General features: G+C 42.8%; 1 protein-coding gene across 5 annotated transcripts in view; it reads left to right on the top strand.

The window, feature by feature from the left end:
* plppr1 (phospholipid phosphatase related 1) overlaps positions 1–27,386 on the top strand; it is a 114,618-nt gene that overhangs the window by 30,167 nt on the left and 57,065 nt on the right. For 3 of the 5 annotated variants that reach the window (XM_067982279.1, XM_067982276.1, XM_067982277.1), the window contains exon 3: positions 24,503–24,691. In XM_067982279.1, coding sequence (XP_067838380.1) covers positions 24,503–24,691 — 189 coding nt within the window. Of the gene's footprint in view, positions 1–24,186; positions 24,692–27,386 lie in introns of those variants that run through there. The other 2 variants (XM_067982275.1, XM_067982278.1) reach the window with 2 other exon arrangements.

Raw genomic sequence — 27,386 nt, forward strand, 5'->3', positions numbered from 1 at the left:
CTTCCTCCTCTTCACCTTCTCCCTCAGCATCTTCCTCTTCCTCTTCTTCCTCGTCTACTTCCTCTGCATTTTCACCTGCATGGTCAGCCATGCAGATGAAACTTGATGCAGAAAGTGGAAAAATGCGCTGACATCCATCTTCTGAGCACAAAATTTAAGAAAAAAATGATTTCCAAAGTTACTCTTTGAAGAAACATTTCGGATATCGTAAGAATTCCTGTTCGAACATGGTAATATTTCATACTTAATTTACAATCCAATCAATGCATGCATTTGTTCTGAAAGTAATGTTCGCAGAATATTCCTTATAAAGCAAATAGCACACAGAACACAACTGAGCTTCCAACCCCATATCCCCTTCATCACAAAGACCGCCTACTTCCACCTCTGTAACGTTGCCCGCCTCTGCCCATCTGCTACTGAAACCCTCATCCAGGACTTTGTCACCTCCAGACTCGACTATTCCAATGCTCTCCTAGCCGGCCTCCCATCTTCCATATTCTATAAACTTCAGCTCATTTAAAATTTGCTGGCTGTATCCTATCCCGCACCAAACCCTGCTCACCCATCACTCCTTGCTGACTACATTGGCTCCCGGTCCCCCAATGCTTCCAATTTACAATTGCCGCCCTCGTCTTTAATTCCCTCCATGCCCTACCGCTCTCTATCTCTGTAACCTTGGCCAGCTCTACAACCCTCCCCGAGAACTCTCTGCTCCTCAGACTCTGGCCTCTTGTGCATTCCCCCTCCCTTCACCCCACCATTGGCAGCTGTGCCCCTCCACCTTTCCATCTCCCGTTCGTCCTTTAAGACCCTCCTTAAAACCCACCTGTTTGGCCAAGCTTTTGGTCATTCCCCTCCGAATATCTCCCTCATTGGCTCGGTGTCCATTTTTGTCTGCTTACGCCTCTGTGAAGCATCTTGGGATCTTTTTCTACATTAATGGTGCTTTATAAATGCAAGTTGTTGTTGTTCTTGTTGTAATGGGCAAGATTCAGCCAGAATACTACTTTAAATTAAACTGTGGGGTTAGGACAAGGGGACACACGAAGGGCAGGAGCAGCCTCGATTTTGCTGGTCTTGGAAAATCGAGGATAGAGAGTGATCAGTAACTGGATTGCTAAGAAGGGTGGTTGAGACCGCAACGCTGGAATAATTTAAGGAACAGTTAGATGTTGTAGTGGAAGATGGTGGGGTTGGTATTCTGGTCGGAGGAGTTAACATGGGCTGAAGGACCTTTTCGTCCGTATCTGCCTTATGAATGGAGTTAAAAGCTGTTGAGGAAAAACAACAGTGTTTGGCATGGAAGAGGAAACCAAGTTTTTTGGAAGCAGCTTTAGCAATGGAGGAAATGTGGGAGTTGCATTTGAGAGTAGAGGAGGTTTTGGGTCCGGGAATGACTAAAGTACGGCCAAGAAAGCTAAAAGCTGTTGGCTGGACTGCAAGAAACATAAAGAAAATGTTTTTAAAACAGTTGAAGGAAACAAAATGTCATTGCCTTGTTGAAGGTAGGGTTGCCAACTCTGGGCGTATCCCTGGAGGTTGCATCACATGACCTCCTGCCCCCATGCTCCCGCCATTGGTCGCCCTCCACGTCCAACCTCACGACGCACCGTCTTCCCACGGCCAATTGGAAAGCGAATAGACTCATCATTAGTTGATTGGATGATTCTTGACTGTCAATCAATAACTAATAAACAAAATTTGTCACAGAAAATGAAAAAAGGACACAATCTTTTTAAATTTCCACTATGATTTTTCTCCTTGGTGTTCCCTCCGCAGTGTCCTGGAGATTAATCTTTAATTCCTGGACAATCCTGGAGGGTTGGCAACCCTAGTTGAAGGACATGGAAGAGATCGCGGGGGTTAAATTCGATAACCCCTGAATCCGGGCGCAGGGGTCACGGTGCACGATTAACCCGCGCCCAGTCGTTCCGATGCAGGCAGCATGTGAGATTCTTGCTGCCTGCTCACTTTCCTGATTCCAGCACGAACAGCCAGACCTGGCTGCACTGTTGTATGGCTTCTCACCAGCAGGGGGGTTCCGATATCGTGTAAGTGGCTCGTACCTCTTAAAAGCAGTCTGCACATCTTATTTGCAAAATATAAGATACGATTTCGCATGGAGTCTGAACGGAGATCAGACATCACACACGTAAAACACAGATGCAGGTTCCGTCCCTTTGTTTACAAACTGTTGAGTTATGTTAAAACATTGAATAAAGGTTGCGCACTACTAAATCCCACATCCTCCAATCTGTACGCCAGACCTCAGCAATTTGCTGATCTTGAGTTTGTTCCAGGCCTGCGAGAGAGTGTGCACCAAGATTCTCTGCTGATGCACTAGAGGCTTTGATGCATGAGGTAGACAGAAGGAGGGGGCATCCTATACATGCAGGGGGACAAGAGGCCCTCCAGACATATGCTTAAGAGGCAGTGGGAGGCAGTAGGGGACAAAGTGAACATCAGGCGCATAGCACCATGAACATGGATGCGGTGCAGGACGAAGTTCAATGCTTTGACACAAGTGGTCAAGTTGAGTGAGGTCAACTGTCAAGTGGCATCTCCTATCAACTGCACCACGAGCCGCATCTACTGCTCCACGCACTACACCCCCATCACCGACATACCAACAAACTCTTTCAATCAGTACTCAACTCTTCCAATCAGATGCTTCCTCTCACCCTCACACATTACCACTGTGGCAAGCCGCACACCCACAACTTACAGATCACACACATTGGCAGCTATTCAACCAGGACAGGCACAGCACCCAAACATCCTGCAGGACACTCACTGATATACGTCCCGCTTTCTTGCAGGAGAAAGAGGTGCATAACAGGAAGCAGGAAGTGGCAGTGGCATTTAGATCCTCGAGCCTGTTCTACCATTCAGTGAGATCATGGTGGATCTGTGACCCAACTCCATATACCCGCCTTAGCCCCATATCCCTAAATATCCTTTGGTTAACAAAAATCTATCACTCTCAGATTTAGAATTCACAATTGAGCTAGCATCAACTGCCATTGGCAGAAGAGCGTTCCAAACTTCTACCACCCTTTGCGTGTAGAAGCGTTTCCTAATTTCACTCCTGCAAATCCTGGCTCCAAATTTTAGGCTATGTCCCCTAGTCCTAGTATTCAAGTATAGGAGACCTCCAAAAACAGGCACAAGTGCATCAGCAGCCAGAAGCAACAATCCAGCAGCTAACCTGTAAATCCTCCATGGTCCCTTTAAATAGTGCTGGTGGGGGATCCTCCAGGCCGTATACAACATGTTCAGCTTTTCCGTGGTTAAGACAGTGCGTTGGCTGGAGGGTTGAGTGCCAAAATGGTATCTATCCCTTTATCCCTTTAAATCAGCATTGCACACTGATCTAACGCATAGTCTCCTTACTTTACATGGTACTAGCGTTCATTATCTGCGTGTGCGCAAACGCCTTTACCAAGATGGCGTCTGGCGCACATCACGCTAGAAGCTTGTGCGTGCATTCTGGACGCCGTTTTGGGACCTTAGGAGGCCTTGTAGTGCCTAAAAAAATGGGAGCTACACAGCCCAATTTATAGCCCCAAGATTTAGTGATAAAACTGTTGCACTGCAAGGGAAATTAAGGTTGTGTTCTGAGAGGCATGTAACTCGAGGAAAATTGATGACTGTAGAACAGGTTCAGCATCAAACGACTGGATGGGGTTGGGTGATGAGCAACGGTGATAATTGATGTGAGGAAGTGGGAGAGAAAAACATAACCCTAAGGAACCTAAATGATTGATAAAAAGTAGGGTATACCACGGTTGAAGTGGGGTGGAACAAAACATAACTGTCAATCACATTTTCCAAATGAGTTGAAGTTGTGTGTGCATTACAAATATTGAATTCAAATTCTTTGTTTATTAATTTATAGCATGCTGGTTGTCATACCTGCCCTATCTCTGTTCAGATTTCCATTGACTTCTTTCTTGTTACCCAGTCATTTTCATAGATGCATTTAAGGGGAAGCTAGATAAGTACACGAGGGAGAAAGGAATATGTTGATAGGGCGAGATGAAGTGAGGTGGGAGGAGGCTCGTGTGGAGCATAAACACTGGGATAGACCAGTTGGGCCGAATGGCCTGTTTCTGTGCTGTAAATTGTATGTAATTCTGTGCAAAAAGAGGTGGTAAATTCTATGATCAGAAAGCTGTCTCTCTCTTGTAAATAAAGCTGTAAACATTACTTTACACACCACATTTCCCAAAATGAAACATTACCCCATGTAGGCCTTGTCTTTATACCCTTCAGGTTAATATTATTTTTTTATGTATGAGGTAGTGAGTTAATTTATATTCTGCTGTTCATTTCATTGACTGAACTGCAAGTAGAATTTCAAGTTAGAATGTTTAAAATTATTCAAGCAATGCAGTAATGTGTGGAGATAAGGTAGATTGCTGCACTTCATTATCACTTGCAGGTAGTTCCATAGCAACTCTCAAAAGATGCTAAAATGCACTTTGTTATTTACATAACCATCATTAAAGCTGTATTTAAAGTCTTGATAATTTATGCATTACCTTCATAAGAAGTAATAAAGAAAACACACCAAACACATCAAAATGTAATTTAAGAGCCAGCTAGTGCAGATAAATGATTTGAACATATATTCAGTGCATAATGCTTCTAATGGCTGCAATGACTCTCTACTGGACCATTTAGCAGTATTGCATCTCACTAAAGAACAGATACAGCTATAAACATTTTTCACCATTTTGCATTTATAGTTTGATGAAATATAATAGGCTAGACTTTATGGAGTTTGTGCTGATATGTAATATATTTCGAACATAGGAACAGGAGGAGGCCATTCAGCTCCTTGAGCCTGTTCCACCATTCAATTAGATCATGGCTGATCTGTATCTTATCTCCCTCTCCCCGCCTTGTTTCCGTAACCCTTAATATCCTCACCTAACAAAAATCTATCAACTTTAGTTTTGAAATTTTCAATTGACCCTCAGCCTCAACAGCTTTTTAGGGGGAGAAAGTTCCTGATTTTCACTACCCTTTGTGTGAAGAAGTGCTTCCTGACATCACCCCTGAACGGCCTAGCTCTAATTTTAAGGTTATGCCTCCTTGATCTGGACTCCTCCCACCAGAGGAAATAGTTTTTCTGTCTCTACCCTATCAAATCCTTTAATCATCTTAAACACCTCAATTAGATCACCCCTTCATCTTTGATACTCAAGGGAATACAAGCCTGGTCTATGCAACCTGTCCTCATAATTTAACCCTTTTACCATTTTGGTGAGAGATTTAAGATCTCTCCAAGCTTTGCAAGGATTGGGTTTCTCACCTGCTGCACTATGATCACAGTCATGTTTAAAAATCTCTCAGGTGGTCCAACTGCTTAGGAACTTTCTATATTTGATTTTTAATGTGTTTAATGCGAACAAAGAGTCAAAGGAACTCTCCTAAATTAAAGTTGAATTGGCATTTGGATGTTGCATGCAAGTAACAACCTGTACACAGCATTGTGGAACAAGCATCAGTGCCTTTAGTGACACATTAAATGCAACAATGTACAGCACAGAAACAGACCATTCGGCCCAACTGGTCTGTGCTGGTGTTTATGCTCCACAAGAGCCTCCTCTCACCCCTTTTCATCTCACCCTATCAGCAGATCCTTCTATTCCTTTCTCCCTCATGTGTTTATCTACCTTCCCCTTAAATGCATCTATACTATTCGCCTCAACCACTCCATGTGGTAGTGAGTTCCACATTCTCACCGCTCTCTGAGTAAAGAAGTTTCTCCTGAATTCCCAATTGGATTTATTAGTGACTATCTTATATTTATGGCCTCTAGTTTTGGTCTGCCCCACAAGTGGAAACTCTATATCTACCCTATCAAACCCTTGAATACTTGAAAGGAAAAAAATTGCAGGGCTTCTGGGATGGTGGGGGGGTGGGGGGGAGTGGGACTAGCTGGATTGCTCTTGCATAGAGCTGGCGCAGACTCGACGGACCGAATGGCCTCCTTGCGTGCTGTAACCTTTCTATGATTCTATGATTCTTTCATAATCTTGTATTCAAGTAACAATCTGTACACAATGTGGAACCAGCACCTGTGCCTTTAATGACACATTCGATGCATCAATTTCTGTGGAATTTTGTGGAAAAATTCAATTTGGACTTTTTAAATATGCCAATAATTTGTGAATGCTTCTCACACCAATAAAAGAGCACAAAGTGGAACACATGTTTCAAATCTGGAACAATACCATTTTGATCGGCATTTAGTTGAGAACTGTTGAGGCCCGACTGTGTATGAACAACAACAACAACTTGCATTTATATAGCGCTGTTAACGTAGTAAAACGTCCCAAGGTGCTTCACAGGAGCGATTATCAAACAAAATTTGACACCGAGCCACATAAGAAGATATTAGGACAGGTGACCAAAAGCTTGGTCAAAGAGGTAGGTTTTAAGGAGCGTCTTAAAGAAGGAGAGACAGGCGGAGAAGTTAGGGAAGTTTAAGTAGATAAATTGCCAGGCCCAGATGAAATGTATCCCAGGCTGTTAAGAGAAGCAAGGGAAGAAATAGCAGAGACTCTGACCATCATTTTCCAATCCTCCTTGGCCACAGGCGTGGTGCCAGAGGATTGGAGGACTGCTGACGTTGTATCGTTGTTTAAAAAGGGAGAAAGAGATAGACCGAGTAATTACAGTCCAGTCAGTCTAACCTCGGTGATGGGCAAATTTTTTTTATTCGTTCATGGGATGTGGGCGTCGCTGGCGAGGCCAGCATTTATTGCCCATCCCTAATTGCACAAGATTGTGGACGTTCCTGGTGTCAGCTGAGTTAGCTGGTTCAACTCGGGTCGCAGTTGAGTTTCTGTTATTGGCCTCAGTGCCCTTAGGCCGAGAAGGGAACAAATCAGCCAGTGCTTTTGCTCCTGATCACTATCCAATGGCTCACTTCTAGAAAGTGCATGTGTATGAATGTTGGGCAAGGACAGGATTGTGATGCCCCCTCCCTTTGTCAAATAGCCAGCTTACATCACTCTCAAGGATGACTGTTGAAGAATGCCATCTTGACAAGGTACCAAAAGGTGACAGGTGCCTGTGGAAACGCTCTTCAGGAGGAGATGGTCTCCTCAGGAGAAGAGGAAGGGGTTGCAAATTTACATAAGAAAAATAGGCCACTATCATATTGGTTTTCCCTCTGTTTATCCAATGGCATAATCATTAGCGCATGGAAGTTAAACTACCTAACATATGTATGGTCGTTCTCATTTTTACAATTATATTTTGAGGGAGAGAAAGAAAACAAAGAAAGAAAGACTTGCATTTATATAGCGCCTTTCACGACCTTGGGTTGGCCTAAAGAGCTTTACAATCAATGAAGTACTTTTGAAGTGTAGTCACTGTTGTAATGTAGGAAACATGGCAGCCAATTTGCCCACAGCAAGGTCCCACAAACAGCAATGTGATAATGACCAGATGATCTGTTTTATGATGTTGGTTGAGGGATAAATATTGGCCAGGACACCGGGGAGAACTCCCCTACTCTTCTTCAATGTGAACAATGAGTAAATGTTATTTATTTTTCTTATACCCACATTTTCTAGAGTGATGGTATAATATATTGACAGGACACCCTCTAAATAAGACGCACACAGGTGCAGTATATGACAATCAGTCACAAGATTACTTTTCCTACCCAAAAAAAGCAATTATAGTCTCCTTTGATTGCTTTATGAAATTGGGGAGTAATTTTCCAAAATTTTTTTTGTGAAATTAGCAACATTTTTTTGTGCGTGTGTTTCTTTCACCTCCCCTAGGAGTTTGTATTACCCATTGTTATGACCTAAACTGATCAGACATGCACAAAAATCCCCCCCCCCCCGACAGTTGACCTTAATGTTTAAGCCCATAAATAAGATGAAAAATATTGACCCACCTTTCACTAGCTATCTCCTCGAGAAGTAGATCACCAGTTGATGTGCAGTTGAACTTTTCCAACCCTGACCCATACACTGACACATGACTGTATCTCGGTGATTTAGTTCACTTGTAGTTTAAAAGTAAGTTTTCTGCTGCTGTTGTCCTCCATGCAACCATTTATTTTGCTCATTTTGGCCCCTGTTCTGGAGCAGAGATATTGGGATATATTATCGCCTGCCCGCTAATACAAGTGAAACATTTGGTGCAACTATAAATCAAGGAAGCCCGTCTTATACCTCAAACGTCCACTCCCTCCACCACCAGCGCACCGTAGCTGCAGTGTATACTATCCACAGGATGCACTGCAGCAACTCACCAAGGCCTCTTCAACAGCACCTCCCAAACCCACAACCTCCACCACCTAGAAGGACAAGGGTAGCAGGTACATGGGAACAACACCACCTGCACGTTCCCCTCCAAGTTACATACCATCCCAACTTGGACGTATATCACCGTTCCTTCAATGCTGCTGAGTCAGAATCCTGGAACTCCCAACATAACCGCACCGTGGGAGTACCTTCACCACACGGACTGCAGCGGTTCAATAACAAGGCCTGCCGCCACCTTCTCAAGGGCAGCTGGAGATGGGCAAGAAATGCCGGCCTTACTAGCGACACCCATATCCCAAGAATGAATTTTTAAAAAACTCCCGCAATCTTTGTCACTCACCGTCGAGAGAATCTGTACCCCCCCACCCACCCCCCCCATTGTGCTTGAGGTCGTTGTTTAGGGATCAGTAGAAAAAGTCATCCTGATTGTCAGTCTCAAAGTGCTTGCCGTAATAAACAAACCACCTTTGTTAGCAACCCATTCGAGGTATTGATCACTCTCTATATAAATATATGTTAATAATAAATATCTCTGCTTCGAAGAAACATTTCTATGAAATAAATATCAAGATCACCAAGTCAGCGAATGGACCAAATTTTAGTTTATTGTGCTGAGACTGAGACAAGGGCGTAGGAATAAAGGAGAACGAGTGGTACTATGGCAACTCCTTGTCCTATTGCTCGAGACCTATCTCTAACATCGCTATTCACTCTGGCCACTTCAACTGGATTGGTTCCGGCTGTCTATCGCACTGCAGTCCCTTGTGCGATGTGATTGATGAGAAGAACTTACTGTCTGTAAATGTTTCAGTTTAGTACGACACAGGTAACAAAGGTCCTTTGATGGTGAGAATGATTTCCATTCATCTTGAGTGACTTGGGTTTCCAATAGAAAATACTTTAATTCTCTGTCCGTCATACCAATGGACTGAATGGGGCAGAAATTGCTCGGAGTGGTGAAGTAACTGTTGCCGCCACTTCATAGTTTTAAATTAACAAACTTACCGCGGTTTTTACTTCGGGCACTTCCTTGAATAGGAAGCGGAGAAGAGCCCAGCGTCACTTCCAGCAAAGCTAGGACCCTGGGCGAAGCGAGAGGATCGATCTCTCCCCTCAAACAATCAGATCTGAGCATTTTTGACAAGCTGCGTTCACTGTCTCTGCAGGCTTCCAATGTGAAAAGCAGGAAGTGAAAGGTACAACATTAAAACCATTGTAAAAACAGTTATAGACAGCGAGAAAAAGAGAAGGTGAATAATCAAATTAAATAAAAGAGACAGAAGGGAAAAGTAAAGAAAAATGTTTATAATTTTTTAATTTTTAATTTTTTTGTTAATGACCAAAAACTATTAAAACAGGAATAATGAGACTCCCCATTTTTAAAAGTTAATTTTTAGTTGTTTGGCAGTCATTAAGACTTAAAAACTTAGTTTAGACCTGGTATTTTAAGCCTACCTGTTTTGTGGCGATATTACTAACTTTCCAGCTGGGCAGATGAGGAAGTTGGCGCTTTTTCAATGATTTCACTGATTCCAGCCGGCGATATCCCTTTAATTCGAAACTGTCATATCACCGGTGAATCCAGTAGGAGCAAGTTCTGGATTTCCATGTTTCACTGCACATGTACGAACGCCTGAACTTGCTCCTTGATTTCGCCACTAATAACAGAGTCCGCTGTTGAGCTTTCCATTATTTTCCAAGCAATTTCTGCCCCGATATCTTTCACAAGAAGAACTGCCCTCTGTGCTTTGTATTATTTTAATTTGTTGCTTTTAGCGTATCTTTGGGCCCTTTCAGAACTGCAGATTTAATTCTCCTTTAAATAGAAAAAGGAAAGGCTTACGTTTATATAGTGTCTTTCACGACCTCAGGACATCCCAAAATGCTTCACAGCCAATGAAGAACTTTTGAAATGTAGTCACTGTTGTAATGTAGGAAATGCATCAGCCAATTTGCACACAGCAACATTCCACAAACAGCAATATGATAATGGCCAGATAATCTGTTTTAGTGATGTTGGTTGAGGGACAATTTTTTTTTTATTCGATCATGGGATGTGGGCTTCGCTGGCGAGGCCGGCATTTATTGCCCATCCCTAATTGCCCTTGAGAAGTGGTGGTGAGCCGCCTTCTTGAACTGCTGCAGTCCGTGTGGTGAAGTTTCTCCCACAGTGCTGTTAGGAAGGGAGTTCCAGGATTTTGACCCAGCAACGATGAAGGAACGGCGATATGTTTCCAAGTCGGGATGGTGTGTGACTTGGAGGGGAACGTGCAGGTGGTGTTGTTCCCCTTTACCTGCTGCTCTTGACCTTCTAGGTGGCAGAGGTCGCGGGTTTGGGAGGAGCTGTCGAAGAACCTTGACGAGTTTGTGCAGTGCATCCTGTGGATGGTACACACTGCAGCCACAGTACGCCAGTGGTGAAGGGAGTGAATGTTTAGGGTGCTTGATGGGGTGCCAATCAAGCGGGCTGCTTTGTCCTGGATGGTGTTGAGCTTCTTGAGTGTTGTTGGAGCTGCACTCATCCAGGCAAGTGGAGAGTATTCCATCACACTCCTGACTTGTGCCTTGTAGATGGTGGAGTCAGGAGGTGAGTCACTCGCCGCAGATTTGGCTAGGACACCAGGGAGAACTCCCCTGCTCTTCTTCGAAATAGTGTCATGGGATCTTTTATGTCCACCTGAGAGGACAGACTTAGCCTCGGTTTGATATCTCATCCGAAAGACGGCATCTCCGACAGTGCAGCACTCCCTCAGCACTGTACGAGAGTGTCAGCCTAGATTATGTGCTCAAGTCCCTGGAATGGGATTTGCACCCACAACTTTCTGCCTCAGACGCGAGAGTGCTACCATTGAGCCAGGGCTGATACCGAAGTAATAATTAATTTTACCAAATTAACAGTGCCCTCTCTTGCAGCTTTATGTCACAGGTAACACAAGTTGTGGTATTTAGTCTGCAGTCTGATTTAATACAAGATGGCTTGATGGAGGGATGTTCCTCTTATAAAACTGTAGAAGGGTTGATCTTAGCTGAAGCAGACAGTGCAGCAAACGGAACAGTAACAATAATCAAACACACGTAAGAATTTTTAGGATCAGGAAATGGTCATTAGGTCCAATGGGCTTGTCCTTTATTGATAAGTTTCAACCCCACTGGCCTGTCCCTCGCTCAATCCTTTCTCTCTCTCTCTCCAGGTACTCATCTAATTGCCTCTCAAACCCAATTATTCTGTCTGCTCCAGTGACTTTCCTTGTAATTTATTCAGCAGCTTTATTACCTTTTGGGTGAAAAAAGTTCTGCGTGAGAGCTCTCCTGTCTCCGTAACTTCTTAATTATCGACACTTGAATCTGTTTCACAGACAGGAAATCCAACCTAATAAAGCTTGATTTACATTCCGACCATCTCCAGCTACTTGCTTCAAAGTTCATGTGGAAAAATATCTGCTACATCTGTAAACTCTCTGAAGTTCTTATCAACCTCCTCTGCTGTGTGTTGGGAATTAATAGCTAAATTAGCTTTTCCTTTTCATTGAATGTACTGCTATGTATTTAAAGTGATTTCTGCTATTAATTCTGGGTCCTGAATCTCAGAAGGAAGGTAACTGAGCATACTGGGTATCACTTGATTGCAGAGGCTGCCTTGAGATAAAGGTACAATGGGAATATTGACTTCAATTAATCTTCATCAGGTTAATGGTTTTAATATCTAACACTCACAGATGAGAAACCAAATACCTTTATTAAGCCTAAAAAGGAACATCTTTGCCGTGACTGTAATTATATTTGTCTTCACAATATTAATATACCTGTGGCAAAGGTAGTAAATTTGCAGAAACTAAAAATTGTACCTTTATGTATATAACACCTGTGAATATAACTAATGACATATAAGTAAAAGAAAGAAGATTGCATTTATATAGCACCTATCATGACCTCAGGATGTCCCAAAGTGCTTTTACAGCTAATGAAGTGTAGTTATTATTGTAATGTAGGAAACATGATAGCCAATTTGTATACAGCAAGGTGATCATGGCCAGATATTGTGAGAAACATTGGCCAGGGCACCAGGAAGAACTGCACTTTCTTTGAAATAGTGCTATGGGATCTATTCCGTCCACTTCAGAGGGCAAAAAGGGCTTCACTTTAACATCTCATCTGAAAGACTGCATCTCTGATAGTGCAGTATTCCCTCAGTACTCTGCTTGAGTTAGGCCTATATTTTTGTGTTTAAGTCCTTGGAGTGGGAATTGATCCCACAACCTTCTGACACAGAGGCGAGAGTGCTGCCCACTGAGCCAAGGCTGACATGTGTTTGGTGGGAATGATTTCAAGGCTGCATCCTCAGTCAGATGGTTATGCATACCATTACTGTTTTGGTTTATAATGCCACCTGGATTCCTTGATGAGGTTACTGCCTTGTCGTCAGTCTTGTTTAATCATTATTCTCTTCATACTCACTTCTTCACGTGCAACCCCCTTTCTGTTTCCTCCAACAATGTATCTTGCCTCCACATGGACTGCCCCAGATGAGAGGGGGTCACAGTCCATTCTTTGCACTTCACAGTTGTTACCCATGGTGGGAGACGTGATTGTTTGGGGGGGGGGAGGGCTGATATATGTTTGTTTTTTTTTGTGTTCAAACTCCCCCCAAGGTGGAGCACCCGACTGTTCCAGTGCATGCCAAATGCAGCCTGGTATGTCTGAGTGACGCAACAACAACTTCCATTTATATAGCACCTTTAGTGTAGTAAAACATCCCGAGTCGCTTCACAGCAGCGATTATCAGACAAAATTTAACACCGAGCCACATAAGGAGATATTAGGGCAGGTGACCAAAAGCTTGGTCAAAGAGGTAGGTTTTAAGGAGCAACTTAAAGGAGGAGAGAGAGGTAGAGAGGTTTAGGGGGGGAGTTCCAGAGCTCAGGGCCTAGGCAGCTGAAGGCACGGCCATCAGTGGTGGAATGATGGAAATCGGGGATGTGTAAGAGGCCAGAATTGGAGGAGCGCAGAGATCTCAGAGGGTTGTAGGGCTGCGAGGAGGTTACAGAGATAGGGAGGGGTGAGGCCATGGAGGGAATTGAACACAAGGATGAGAATTTGCAGCTTTTAAGCTCAAACCTGTTGCCATTTGATTGGGGAGAAAAGGATTAAAAAACACACGACCAAATTATCTCCAAACCCAACCGTTGCATTTTGTTTAAAAAAAAAATTCTTTCAGTGGCTGGAAACTGCCATGGGTTTATATTTTACATTTATTAACTTCCTGCCTAGGTGACTGTGGCGTTTGTCTGAGTCTCTTTATCATTATCGGCACCAGAAGATTTTCTACTTTACAGTTTTGACTACAGAAGTCTCTTGGCCTCAGGCTGAAGATGAACAGATTACATTTTGGGCAGAAAATATACATGAATCCTGACAATATTGACGTTTTGAATGGCGATCGATTAAGTAGACATTTTCATGAGGTTTCACAAATGTCTACCTTGAACACTGCAAATTATATTGTGACGTTTGAGTGACAGATTGCGCATGTAACGCCCAGAACAGAGCCAAAGTGCGATTAGATGGTGGAGCTGAAGTGACCGTGATTTGTGTATAAAAGATGCTGATGGTAGGCTTCTTTGAAGAGACTGTGTATGGTTTATAAGAGAAATATGCTTAAAACCTGTAAAAGAAAAGAAAGATTTCCATTTATATAGCGCCTTTCACGACCTCAGGACGTCCCAAAGTGGTTTACAGCCAATTAAGTCATTTTTTAAAAAATGTAGTCACTGTTGTAATGTAGGAAATGTGGCAGCGAATCCACACACATCAAGGGTCCTACAAACAACAATGAAATGAATGACCAGACAATCTGTTTTAGCTAGTGTTGGTTGAGGGATAAATGTTGGCCAGGACAATGGGGAGAACTCCTCTGCTCTTCTTCGAAAAGTTCCATGAGATCTTTTATGCCCACCTGAGAGGGCAGACGGGGCCTCGGTTTAACGTCTCATCTGAAAGACAGTTGTGGCAAAATCCTGGGGCATGGTTTCCTCTGTGTGCTGTGTGTTACAAAATCATAAACCTGTTCTTTATCATCAGGTTTCATTGCACATGGTGTACAGCAGAAATTCCCCCCCCCTGCCAATGTTGATGTTTTTTACTTTCCTCCCTCCTAGCTTTCTCTTTCCTCTACTGAGTTGCAGACTTGTTCTGGGCTGCGGTTCATGTGCGATTTTAGACAGTAAACGTCGGAGGGCTTTTTGGCCAAAGTGGTGATCGCAGTTATACCTGACGTTCATATGTGCGCATTTTATGGCAGAGGTCACTAGATAGCAATCAGGAGCAGGAACCCTAGCTAATTTGTTGTCTCCCTCCCTCCTTCCCTCCCTCCCTAGCCCAGAGACACCGGGGGGTGTAATTTTGACATAAAAACAGAAAATGCCGGAAAACACTCAGCAGGTCCGGCAATATCTGCGGAGAAAGAAACAGAGTTAACGTTTCAGCTCGATGACCTTTCGTCAGAATTGGAAGATGTTAGCACTGATCAGCTTTTAAGCAAGTACAGAGCCAGGGAAGAGGGGGGCAGGGAAAGAACAAAGGGGACGATCAGTGATAGGGCGGGGGGTAGGAGTGATTAAATGACAAAAGGGAAGATGGTGCAAGGCAAAAGGGGGTGATAATGGGACAAGTAAAGAAATGAAAGGTGGGTTCAGAGGAGGTGTTACTGCGGAATAGCAGAAAGAGAGGGAAGTCATTTTGACTTTGAGCGATAGTGCAAAATTGGCCATAATGGAGCAGCTGCCCATTATATCTCTCTCTATTTTCATTTCTATTGTGTAAGAGATGATTAACGGGCATCTGATCCAATATCACCCGTTTTACACCATCGGCCAATTACCCCCACTCTGTCTCAGTGGCTGGACATCCAGCCAGATTGTTGGAGGCCTGGGCGCCAATTGCTAACTGTCCTCTCAGCTCAGCAGTGGTGTATGATGTGGGGATAGGGAGAAAGAAAATAGCTTGTGAAGAAATTAGAGAAAGGAGCTGGATAATTGCCTGAAATCATGGAATCATAGAATGACACAGCACAGAAGGAGGCCATTTGGCCCATCGTGCCTGTGCCGGCTCTTCAAAAGAGCTATCCAATTGGTCCCACTCCCCTGCCCTTTCCCTGATAGCCCTGCAAATTTTTCCCCTTCAAGTATTTATTCAATTCCCTTTTGAAAGTTATTATAGAATCTGTTTCCATCGCCCTTTCAGGCAGTGCATTTCCAATAATTAGTAATTAATGATTAGTATTTAATGATTCTACAAAGTTTTATGCATTTTTTTTGTACCTGGCATTTAACTCACCCTCCCACTCAGTATGGCCTCTTCAGCCACAGATGGTTTACAACAGATTTCTTTTGAGGATTTGTTGAAATTTATGCAACCTCAATATCATAGCCACATCAATTTGGCATCTCTGTGAATGTAGCTTCAATGTAGGCTATTTTGGGAGATTATTTTTATGCTGCTGGTACTGCTTTGTGCTTTATGTTCTGCAATCTGAGAAAACTGTGCTTAAAATTTGCAAGATGGGCGGTGTTGCTTCATTTGGAGTATGAAATTGAGCAAGGTTTTCCTATTATTGTTGGGTATTGCTCCCACACACAGGCCTGATTGGCTCATGTTAATCACAGGGTGGTTTAAAGCATGTTCACTCACATGGTTACCATTGATTAATTGCCAAACTCGTGGCCTGAAAAATCACTCTGCAGACAATCCCTTGCTTCCATGTTGTTCTCCCCATCCTGGCCCCAGCCTCCCTGCTTCTTCCTAACCCAAGCCTGAACCCAGCCCTCTTGCCTCTGAGCTTGATTGCCAATCTTTGGGTCCCACGGCCTCCTAGCCCCACCCTCAGTCTTTGTCCTTCTACTTCTTCCCTGGCTTTTCCTCACTCCAAAGTTAAATGGTTTTAAAAAGAAGGAATTAAAAATACGGAGTGAGTATTGAGACCATTCTTAAGGGGAAATCAAGGGATATGGGGATTGGGTGGGAAAGTGGAGTTGAGGTCGAAGGTCAGCCATGATCTTATTGAATGGCGGAGCAGGCTCGAGGGGTTGTATGGCCTACTGCTGCTCCTATTTCTTATGTTTCTTATCTTATGTGTCAGCCAGTGAGTTGGAGTTGGGGCGGGTCTTATAGCAAACAGAGCCTGTTTACTCAGTAAACACCTATTTAACAAGAGTCTCTACACATTACAGCAAACAGAGTCTATTTACTCAGTAAACACCTATTTAACAAGAGTCTCTACACATTACAGCAAACAGAGTCTATTTACTCAGTAAACACCTATTTAACAAGAGTCTCTACGCATTACAGCAAACAGAGTCTATTTAAACAGAATCTATTTACTCAGCAAACATTTATGTAACAAGTCTCCACATATTACAGCAAACAGAGTCTATTTATGCAGAGTCTCTGCACGCTACAGCAAACAGAGTCTATTAAAAGAGAGTCTCTATGAACTACAGCAAACAGGATTATTTCTCCAGCAAAATGCAGTGAGTGGAGGATAGTTACATAATACAAATTATGTGTGTAACATCAATCCCACTTACAGCAGTGTGGTCTCCAGGCGTAATTGATGGGGGAATTACCCAATCATCTCCAATTTGTCCTGGAATAGTGATGTCATTATATGCAGCTGTAAAAATATCCAAGGCAGTAAGCAATATGTCTTCCAAAGTGTGCTGGTCACATGACATGACATTTAATTTTCAGTCTTTTAGAAGTATATTCTAATGCCTAATGTCTTTTTCCGATCTAGCCTAATCGGGGAGATAAGTTTCTTTTTTAATTTAACTTAAAAAAATTACTAATTGATCTCCCTTGGTGTTGCTCGTGGGCAGAGAAAGGAAAGTGTGTCTCTGTTCCTGTAACTGCCTCCGTCAGCCTTATAGAATCATAGATTTATAGAAAATTTATGGCATAGAAGGAGGCCATTCGGCCCATCGCGTCCGTGCCGGCTAAAAATGAGACACCCAGCCTAATCCCACTTTCCAGCACTTGGTCTGTAGCCTTGTCAGGTCACGGCCCTTCAGGTGCACACCCAGGTACTTTATAGAATCATAGAAAATTCTTGCACTCCTTAATTCTTTTTGTCTCAGTATCGTTGTCTTTCTGTTTGTCTATTTTCCACTCTTTCCCTCACTCCCTCTTATCCACCTCTCGCACTTTCTCTCTTTGGGGGTGAATTTTCGTCTTTACCACTTGGGCAGCAATCTGACGAAGAGGGATTGCCTGCCCCTTATAGAAGTCACCTGATTTTCACTCCATTGATTTCAACAGAGTGAACATTGGATGGGTGCTGTAGGCAGGCACTGTGCTCAGCCAGATTACTGCCCATGCAGTGAAGATGTACATTTACCCCATCACCTTTGTATCGCCCTGTTTTTTTCTGATGATTTTCTTGCTGTGTCTCTTCTCATCCCTATGTCTCTCGCCCTCTCTGTATGCCACTTACACACTTCCTGTGATTCTCTATTTCTTTCTCTCTGTACGTCTATCTCTCTATCTGTATGCCTGGCATTCGGTGCCAATCACACAGTTGTTCACTTATTGTCTCTCTTTTCTGTATGTCTCACAGTTTCTCCTTTTCCCTTTGCCTTGTCATGGTGATTTGCAGGCGGACTTAGGGCTTCAAACCTCTGACAGATGCAGAAGCGATCTTAAGTCTCTGAGAGCAGGATGTTGGGGAACATGGCAACTTGTTGCCTTTACAGTTAACGGGGTAGGAGCGGACGGTCTTGCTTACTTTGTAGTGATTGTCTGGCTGATCTCTGAGGCGCAAAAATGGTGTGTAGCACAAGAGCACTTTAGAGAATGGACTGCGTCCCCCTCTTGAATTCTGGAAGTGGCATCGCAGGAGAAAAATAAACCTACAATATCAGTGTGCAATGAAAGGGTTGAGCACTAAACTCGGCATTGTTGAAAATAGATTGGCACTGCAATAACATGCATTTCTATAGAGCTCCTGACATACATCGGTGTCAGTGAGTTAAGAGTGGAGGTGAGTCACATTTCAGAGGTGAAAGAAGCTGGTCTGGGATCAGGTGTGGGGGAGAAAACTCAGTTTGGAGTCAAGCAGTACACCCAAGGTTTTGCACCTCTAGACTTAGCCTGGGTGATGCACTTGATGTGGCTCAGTCAGTAGCATTTGTGCCTCAGTGAGAAGGGTTGTGGGTTCTAGTCCCACTTAAGCACAAAATCTAGGCTGACAATTCAGTGCAGTAGTGAGGGAGTGCTGCACTGTCACTTTTGGATGAGATGTCAAACCGAGGCCCCGTCTGCCCTCTCAGCTGGACGTAAAGAATCCCATGTCACTATTTCGAAGAAGAGCAGGAGAGTTCTCCCTGCTGCCCTGGCTGATATTTATCCCTCAACCAACATCACTAACACAGATTATCTGGTCATTATCACATTGCTGTTTGTGGGACCATGCTGTGTGTACATTGGCTGCTGTGTTTCCTACACGACTGCAACAGTGGCTACACTTCAAAAGTACTTGAATATTAAATGCACCACTTTTAATGTAAAGATTTAAAAATACTGAGAGGTGTAGAGGAAGTGAGGGACCTTGGGGTGCATGTCCACAGACCCCTGAAGATATCAGGACAAGTAGATAAGATGGCTAAGAAGGCATACGGGATACTTTCCTTTATTAGCCGAGGCATAGAATATAAGAGCAGGGAGGTTATGCTAGGACTGTATAAAGCACTGGTTAAGCCACAGCTTGAGTACTGCATACAGTTCTGGTCACCACATTACAGGAAAGATGTGATTGCACTAGAGAGAGTACAAAGGAGATTTATAAGGATATTGCCAGGACTGGAGAATTTTAGCTATGAGGAAAGATTGGATAGGCTGGGGTTGTTTTCCTTAAAACAGAGGAGGATGAGGGGTGATTTAAATTGAGGTGTTCAAATTTATGCAGGGCCTAGATAGAGTGGATAGAAAGGACCTATTTCCCTTACCAGAGAGCTCAATAACCAGGGGGCATAGTTTTGAAATGATTGGTAGAAGGATTAGAGGGGACCTGAGAAAAATATTTTCACCCAGAGGGTGGTGGGGGTCTGGAACTCACTGCCTGAAAGGGTGGTAGAGGCAGAAACCCTCAACTCATTTAAAAGGTACCTGGATGAGCACTTGAATTGTCGTAACCTACAGGGCTACGGACTAAGTGCTGGAAAGTGGGATTAGGCTGGGTGGCTCATTTTTGGCCGGCACAGACAGAATGGGCTGAATGGCCTCCTTCTGTGCTGTAAATTTTCCATGATTCTATGATTTCTGGGGGAGTATGCCCCCTGACCTCAATAGAAATGCATGGGTGGGGGGAAAGGAAGGGCGATGGGCAGCATTTAGCTGAAGCGTGTACAATTCCAAATTTGATTGAAATGATCCTGTAGTCAATAAGATCAGGTTCAAATATTCTATTTGCTGCTAGGCATTTTTTTAAAAAAAGAATATTAATTAATATTCTTTCCTCCCAGTAATAGATTATCTGCTATTTCTAGGAGAAAAGAAAGATGTAAAATTTGAAGAAAAATAATTAATTCCCAAATGGTAGATATAGAGTAGTTTTCAATAACGCGGAGCAAGTGGCTCTTATTTTTTAGATGATTCAATACCCAAATTCATCGAAGATTCCAGAATATAGGAACATAGGAACAGGAGTAGGCCATTCAGCCCCTCGTGCCTGCTCCGCCATTTGATAAGATCATGGCTGATCTGTGATCTAACTCCATATACCTGCCTTTGGCCCATATCCCTTAATACCTTTGGTTGCCAAAAAGCTATCTATCTCACATTTAAATTTAGCAATTGAGCTAGTATCAATTGCCGTTTGCGGAAGAAAGTTCCAAACTTCTACCACCCTTTGTGTGTAAAAGTATTTTCTAATCTCACTCCTGAAAGGTCTGGCTCTAATTTTTAGACTGTGCCCCCTACTCCTAGAATCCCCAACCAGCGGAAATAGTTTCTCTCTATCCACCCTATCCGTTCCCCTTAATATCTTATAAAATGCTGGAACATGCACCAAATAATTGAAAACAAAATCTAAATGTTCTTATACTGTCAACACTTGTATTCCTTTTAAGGGTTTCATTTTAGTGAGACAGGACAAGTTGATACGGCTGTTAAAAAAGCATATGGGATTCTGGACTTTATAAACGGAGGCATAGAGTACAAAAGCAAGGACATTATGGTAAACTTTCATAAAACACTGGTTAGGCCTCAGCTGGTGTAATCTGTCCAACTTTGGGCACCATACTTTAGGAAGACTTCAAGGCTTCAGAGATGGTGTACAGAAGATTTACCGGAATGATACCAGGGATGAGGGACTTCAGTCATGTGGAGAGATTGGAGAAGATGGGATTGTTCTCCTCAGAGCAGAGAAGGTTAAGGGGAGATTTAGTAGAGGTGTTCAAAATCATGAAGGGTTTTGATAGGTTAAATAAGGAGAAACTGTTTCCACTGGCAGGAGGGTCGGTAACCAGAGGACGCAGATTTAAAATAATAGGCAAAAAAAACCAGAGGGGGAGATGAGAATTTTTTTTACGCAGCGAGTTGTTATGATCTGGAACGCGCTGTCTGAAAGGGCGGTGGAAGCAGATTCAGTAGTAACTTCCAAAAGGGAATTGGATAAATACTTGAAAAGACAAAATTTGCAGGGCTAAGGGGAAAGAGCAGGGGAGTGGGACTAAGTGGATAGCTCTTTCAAAGAGCCAGTTTAGGCACAATGGGCCGAAGGGCCTCCTTTTGTGCTGTATGATTCTATGATTTATGTCATATTTATGGTTTATTTTCTCCAAAGAAGTGAAGGATTGTTGGGTATGCCTGCAGTGTAAATTACAAGACATTGCACTTTCAGTGTAATTACTTGTTATTGCAGGTCACGGGCTTATATTTGGGTCCATTTTGTATTAGCAACTTTATTGTGACTTGTAGGTCTACTTCTGCTATTTTTCTAGCTTGTCATGTACGTGGGAAGGTTGATGAAGCCAGAGATATGGGCAGGAGCTGAAGACAATGGCTTTGGTTTTGGCACTGTTAAGCTGGAGGAAATGTTGGCCCATTCGGGTCTACTATAAATCGAGAAATATCAGCATAAAGGATATTTCACGCAACTCCAATCTGCCAGCAATTTTGTGCCCAAGTCATTCTGCTGAGAAAACATTGACGGTAGATGCAGTAAATTGAAATTTGCGGTACTTTTGTATTTATAAATTTATTTTGAGTGGGTGTTTCCTGATTTACATTAATTTAAGCCCCGATTTTAACTCCCAGCGCCCGAAGAATAATGACGATATAATCGGGGCAGGGTCCTTACCTCCGCCTTTGCGTGCGTTCCGGCCCGCCGCCATTTTAACTCTTAGGTTTCGGAGGAGCTCGCAAAAATCGGGCTTGCACCTATGATCCCAATGCCATTTTAACTAACGATCACCAGAGCCTCCAGTAAGTGCTCCTCTGAACTTTCCTCTTGTTCCTTCTAAGCTCCAAATATGCCATCTTAGTTACTCTTCCTGTGTCTTCCTGTGTCCTACATCCTCACTATGTTGAAATCAACTATTCTTTCCCAAATTTCAAAACTGTGGAAGTCCTTACCTCCAAGGAAGTCGTTCCTTGCTACAATCTTCAAGCTTTCAAAAACCCTAGGTTGATGTCATTAAATCATTAATTCTTGATTTACCTTTACTTCTCTTTTATTCTTTTTAATTTTGGGAATTCCCTGTCATTGGCCCTTCTCAATTTGAAAGAAAAAAAGTTGGATCCCTGCACAATATCCGTGACCAAGAGAGCAGATGAACAGCCTGCGCCCATAACTTTGCCCATGATGCTCAGAGCCTGGCTATGAAGATATGCACAACAGTTGCCAAGGGCAATTCTCCCTCCTTTCTTTTGAGGAAGCATCTGGCCTTTACACGGTGCCTTGCCAGGATACATAGCTAAGATTGCAAACACCACATGTGAGGGAACATGGGTCCAAATCCACAAACTATGTCATGCTGGTGTGGCACCAAGAACAAGCCTCACTGCAACACACAAAAGCTTGTTCCAATAATAGCCTCAGAAGGAATCAGGCTTCATTAAAGTGAATGTAAAAATACATTGCAGTCAAAAGGTACAAGAAAGGTTAAATTATTGGTGGATCTCCTCTGGCATTGCTGTTGGTGATTTAAAGCTGGAGCGGTGTTATATAAAGTACGAACAGCAAGTCTTAGTGATGCTCAACATTCATCTGGGGAAAACCTATCAGCAGAAACAGCTGGTCTGGTGGCCATTGCTTCGTGTGTTGTGCTGAGGTGATTGGATAAAGTGAAGTCTAGTTTTATGCTCTAATTGATCAAAATGACTCTACAACGCTATAGCACCGCACCACATAGAAAATAGAACAACAACAACTTTCATATATATAGCGCCGTTAATGTAGTAAAATGCCCCAAGGCACTTCACAGGAGCGTCATCAAACAAAATTTGACAGTGAGCCACATAAAGAGATATTAGGACAGGTGACCAAAAGCTTGGTCAAAGAGGTAGGTTTTAAGGAACGTCTTAAAGGAGGAGAGAGAGGTAGAGAGGCGGTGAGGTTTAGGGAGGGAGCTGCAGAGCTTAGGGCCTAGGCAGCTGAAAGCACGGCCGCCAATGGTGGGGCGATGGAAATCGGGATGCGCAAGAGGCCAGAATTTGAGGAGCGCAGAGATCTCGGAGGGCTGTAGGGTTGGAGGGGGGTACAGAGATAGGGAGGGGCAAGGCCACGGAGGGAATTGAATACAAGGATGAGAATTTTAAATTCGAGGTGTTGCCGGACCGGGAGCCAATGAAGGTCAGTGGACACAGGGGGCGATGGGTGAACGGGGCAGTGCGAGTTAGGCTACTTTTAATATACTAGCGGATTATGTTATGTATGGATTGTTTTATGTATGGTAAGTAGGATGATATGCTGTTTTATAAAACAGGAGTGTTACACCTTAACATGAACAGTGTACTATTCTGCTGCTAAGGAGGATCTATGTTAAACAGACCTGTCCGTTTGAGGGTCCAAATCTAAATGATGCCAGAAAGAGCTTAATTGCTGTTTGGTGCTGAGATTTTGCAGATTGGAAGGTTCTTATACGTTTCTGCCTCCAGGTCAGAAGAAACAGTATGAAATTACTGCCTTCTTCCTCTTTCTTGGATACTTTTGACTCTTCAAAGTGTGACAGACTCTCTCACAGCTTGTATAATGACAGGTGGAAAGATTAGTTGAGCTGAGGCATTGTTCTGTGTTTTAATCCTTTACTTTTCTCTGAAACTTTGTTAAAGATGTTATCTGATTGTAGTAAACAAACAGTACATGAGGGAGAAAGGAATAGAAGGTTATTCCGATAGGCTTCGATGAATTAGGGTGGGATGAGGATCGTGTGGAGCATAAACACCAGCATAGACTAGTTGGGCCGAATGACCTGTTTCTGTGCTGTACATTCTGTGTAATTCTATGTAGTACAGTCATTCTATTTGAAAAAAATCTCAAGGAAGAAGTTATAAAATCAGACCTGTTACTGCCCCCTTAACTCTGAATAAAGTCTAGTTAAATTTTTAATCAGTAAATGGTCTGTTTTTGGAATATGATTGCTACAGTGTGCTTCTGTAAAATTCAGGACTCACCTGTCTGTGACTTTGAGACTTGAGCGTGGTCACAAAACACATTGTCTTTTCAAATGTAAAGGAGGTTTTGGTACTTTGGGAGTGTGTTCCAGCTGGTCTATAATAAAGCACGATTTAATTAACCCAGAAATGCGGAGTGCTCGAATCCAGAGCCTTCCAGCATTTCACCAGCCTTAAATGTCTCTGAAAACAGATGGACTGATAAAAATAGACCTGATTTTGGTGTTTAACTTCAGGACATGTTGCTTTTGTATTCAACATTGATCGCTTAATGATTAGTGACATTCTTTTGATAAAGTTACGACTGAAAGCGTCAGTTCTCTCGTGTACCAGGCTCTGGCCCCCAGTTCAATCTGAAACATTCATTAGTGTCATCTGCCAAAAGATTTATATAACAGGAGGATCAATGGGGAGAGCACGTAGCTCAGTAGCGGAAGAATTGTTGGGATGCTGGAGGGAGCATGCACTATGGGACCACAAGATCTGAGGCACCACGGCAGCTCATCTCTATGTTAACTATGCTGTACTTTCAGCTCGTCATAATGGCTGGGACTGTGCTGCTTGCCTATTACTTTGAGTGCACAGATACGTTCGAGGTGCACATCCAGGGGTTCTTCTGCCAGGACGGTGACTTAATGAAGCCATACCCAGGACCAGAGGAAGAAAGCTTCATCTCCCCACTCGTACTGTACTGTGTGCTGGCGGCAACACCCACCACCATTGTAAGTAAAAGAAACTACGCTGCATGATGCTGTCGCTCTGTGATTGTATATCCATCTCTACCTAACAAATTTTTAAAAATCTCTACCTATCATTCCTCTGTCTAACTCTACCCATGTTTCATTTGCTGTTTCTCTCTCTCACAACTGTTTTCTTTTCTTCACTTCAAATACACGTTTTCATGCATTGTCTCCGACACTCCCTTTCTCTCAATTTGTGTCTTTTTTTCTCTCTCTTGAATCTATATTTATGAGAATGTTATACCTTTTGCAGTGATTTCAGTTCAGAACCCGGTACATAGTCTTGTGTACACATAATTTTTTTAAAAAACCTATATGGTATTCCAAAGACTGCAGTAATAGTAATATAAGGAGCGATTAATAATGTATGGAGCGATTAGCTCACTTTCAGCATAAAATGAGAATTTATGCTACCATTGTTAAATGTTAAATTTTTTAAAATAAATTTTCCATTGTCAGTTCCATCTCTAGTGCTGCTAATGCTTTGCCTCGTTTAATTTTCAGTGCTTATACATTAGTCTCTGACATCCAAATTGAAGATGTATAACCTTAATAAAGTCATTACTGTTTCATTGAAGCCTGAAGTGTAGATCCATTCACAATGTCTTGCATGGGGTGCCCATACCTTCCCACACCCATTCCAGTTTTGCTGTTTGGGGACCATCTCATATCCAGAGAGCTTGGTGCCAATGAGAGAGAGGGATTGATTCATTTTCCGTCACAGGATTTCAGGAATTTACCAATGACATCCAATTTTTAATCTGAGAGCGTAGCATTTTAAAAAATTGATTAGTATTTCAGTCTCATACATTCTAAACTACTTTAAGCCTCTTCCACTGTCATTTATATGTTTAACCTAATCTATCCAAATGAAAAAGGTTCCTGCTAAGTACCATAATTCTGTGATATCTGTCATCTTTGATACATTTCTGCTTGATGCAGCATTCTCCTTCAATACTCTCCGGGTAATTGTATATTACGTTGGATCAGTTGTTACAAAAGTAATTAAATTAATTGAAGCAGAGTTGCAGAAATTTGTTGGTGAATTGTATTTAATCCCAGGATAGTGCTAATGTATTTTCGAGGATCTTCCGTATCTTTTTTGTAACTTTGAAACATTTTGAAAGAACTGTGTTCTGTGAGCTGGGGCTCTTATCTCTAGAAAAGGGAAGACTAAGGGGTGACCTAATAGAGATCTTTAGGATTATGAAAGGGTTGGATAGGGTAGACGTAGAGAAGATGTTTCCACTTGTGGGGGAGTCCAAAACTTTAGAGGTCATAAATATAAGATAGTCACTAATAATTCCAATAAAGAATTCAGGAGAAACTTCTTTACCCAGAGAGTGGTTAGAATGTGGAACTTGCTAACACAAGGAGTAGTTGAGGCAAATGGCATGGATGCATTTAAGGGGAAGCTGGATAAACACATGAGGGAGAAAGGAATAGAAAGATATGCTGGTAGGGTGAGATGAAGAGGGGTGAGTGGAGGCTTGTGTGGAGCATAAACACAGGCATGGTCCAGTTGAGCCGAATGGCCTGTTTCTGTGCCATAAATTCTATGTAATTCTATGTGTGAATACCAGCAGTGTAAGTATATGGCTGTATGAGGCCAGGCATGTGTGCTATATTTATCTGTGCCATGTCGTTTGCAAGGCAGAACTACCTCAGTGCCCCGGTTCTACTGCACCTCAGACTAATTTGAATGGGCAGCCGGTGTCGAAGGTGGAAATCAGTTACTGAACCACTGACACACAGCTCCACTTACCAGCCTCTGACTGGTGCTGACGTTTCCAGTGTTGGAAAGGAACTGTTAAGTCAACTTTGTAAAAACATTACAAATGTAACTGCCTAAGTTTTCAAACTTTCAAGAAAGTACTAGGGATGAGGGGTTTCATTTATGTGGAGAGACTGGAGAAGATGGGATTGTTCTTCATAAAGCAGAGAAGATTAAGGGGAGATTTAGTAGAGGTGTTCAAAATTATGATGGGTTTTAATAGAGTAGATCGGGAGAAACTGTCTCCACTGACAGGAAGGTCGGTAACCAGAGGTCACAGTTTTAAAATAATTGGCAAAAAAGCTAGAGGGCAGACGAGGAGAAATTTTTTTACGCTGCGAGTGGTTATGATCTGGAATGCACTGCCCAAAAGGGCGGTGGAAGCAGATTCAATAGTAACTTTCAAAGGGGAATTGAATACATACTTAAAAAGGAAAAATTTGCAGGGCTATGGGGAACTTTACTAATTGGATAGCTCTTTTAGAGAACCGGCACTGGAATGATGGGCCGAATGGCCTCCTTCTGTGCCGTACGATTCTATGATTAGAAGTGGCCTCCATGGCATCGGTACAAAGCAAATCCAAATGTGGACAATGACCGGTCACTGGGTAACAATCAGGAGTGCGAGCCTTGGCTCATTTTTCTCCACCCATACTAGAGGCACCAAGGTCAGTTGTATTCTCACCAATGCCTGGGCTGAACCAGCCACCAATATAGGCTGGGGATTAAACCGGACAGCTGCTTGGCGTAGTTTTGCTACCACTTTGTGCACTTACCCAGAGCAACGTGAATGGTAATTATTTTTAATCTTACGAGAAATGATCATTCCCTGTCAATGGAATAAATCTGATGCGATGTCCAGCTGTGACGGGACTACTTCTTAAGAGCTGAAGCTGATGTCTT

Source organism: Heptranchias perlo, chromosome 4, assembly GCF_035084215.1.
Source record: "Heptranchias perlo isolate sHepPer1 chromosome 4, sHepPer1.hap1, whole genome shotgun sequence".
Taxonomy (NCBI): Eukaryota; Metazoa; Chordata; class Chondrichthyes; order Hexanchiformes; family Hexanchidae; genus Heptranchias; species Heptranchias perlo.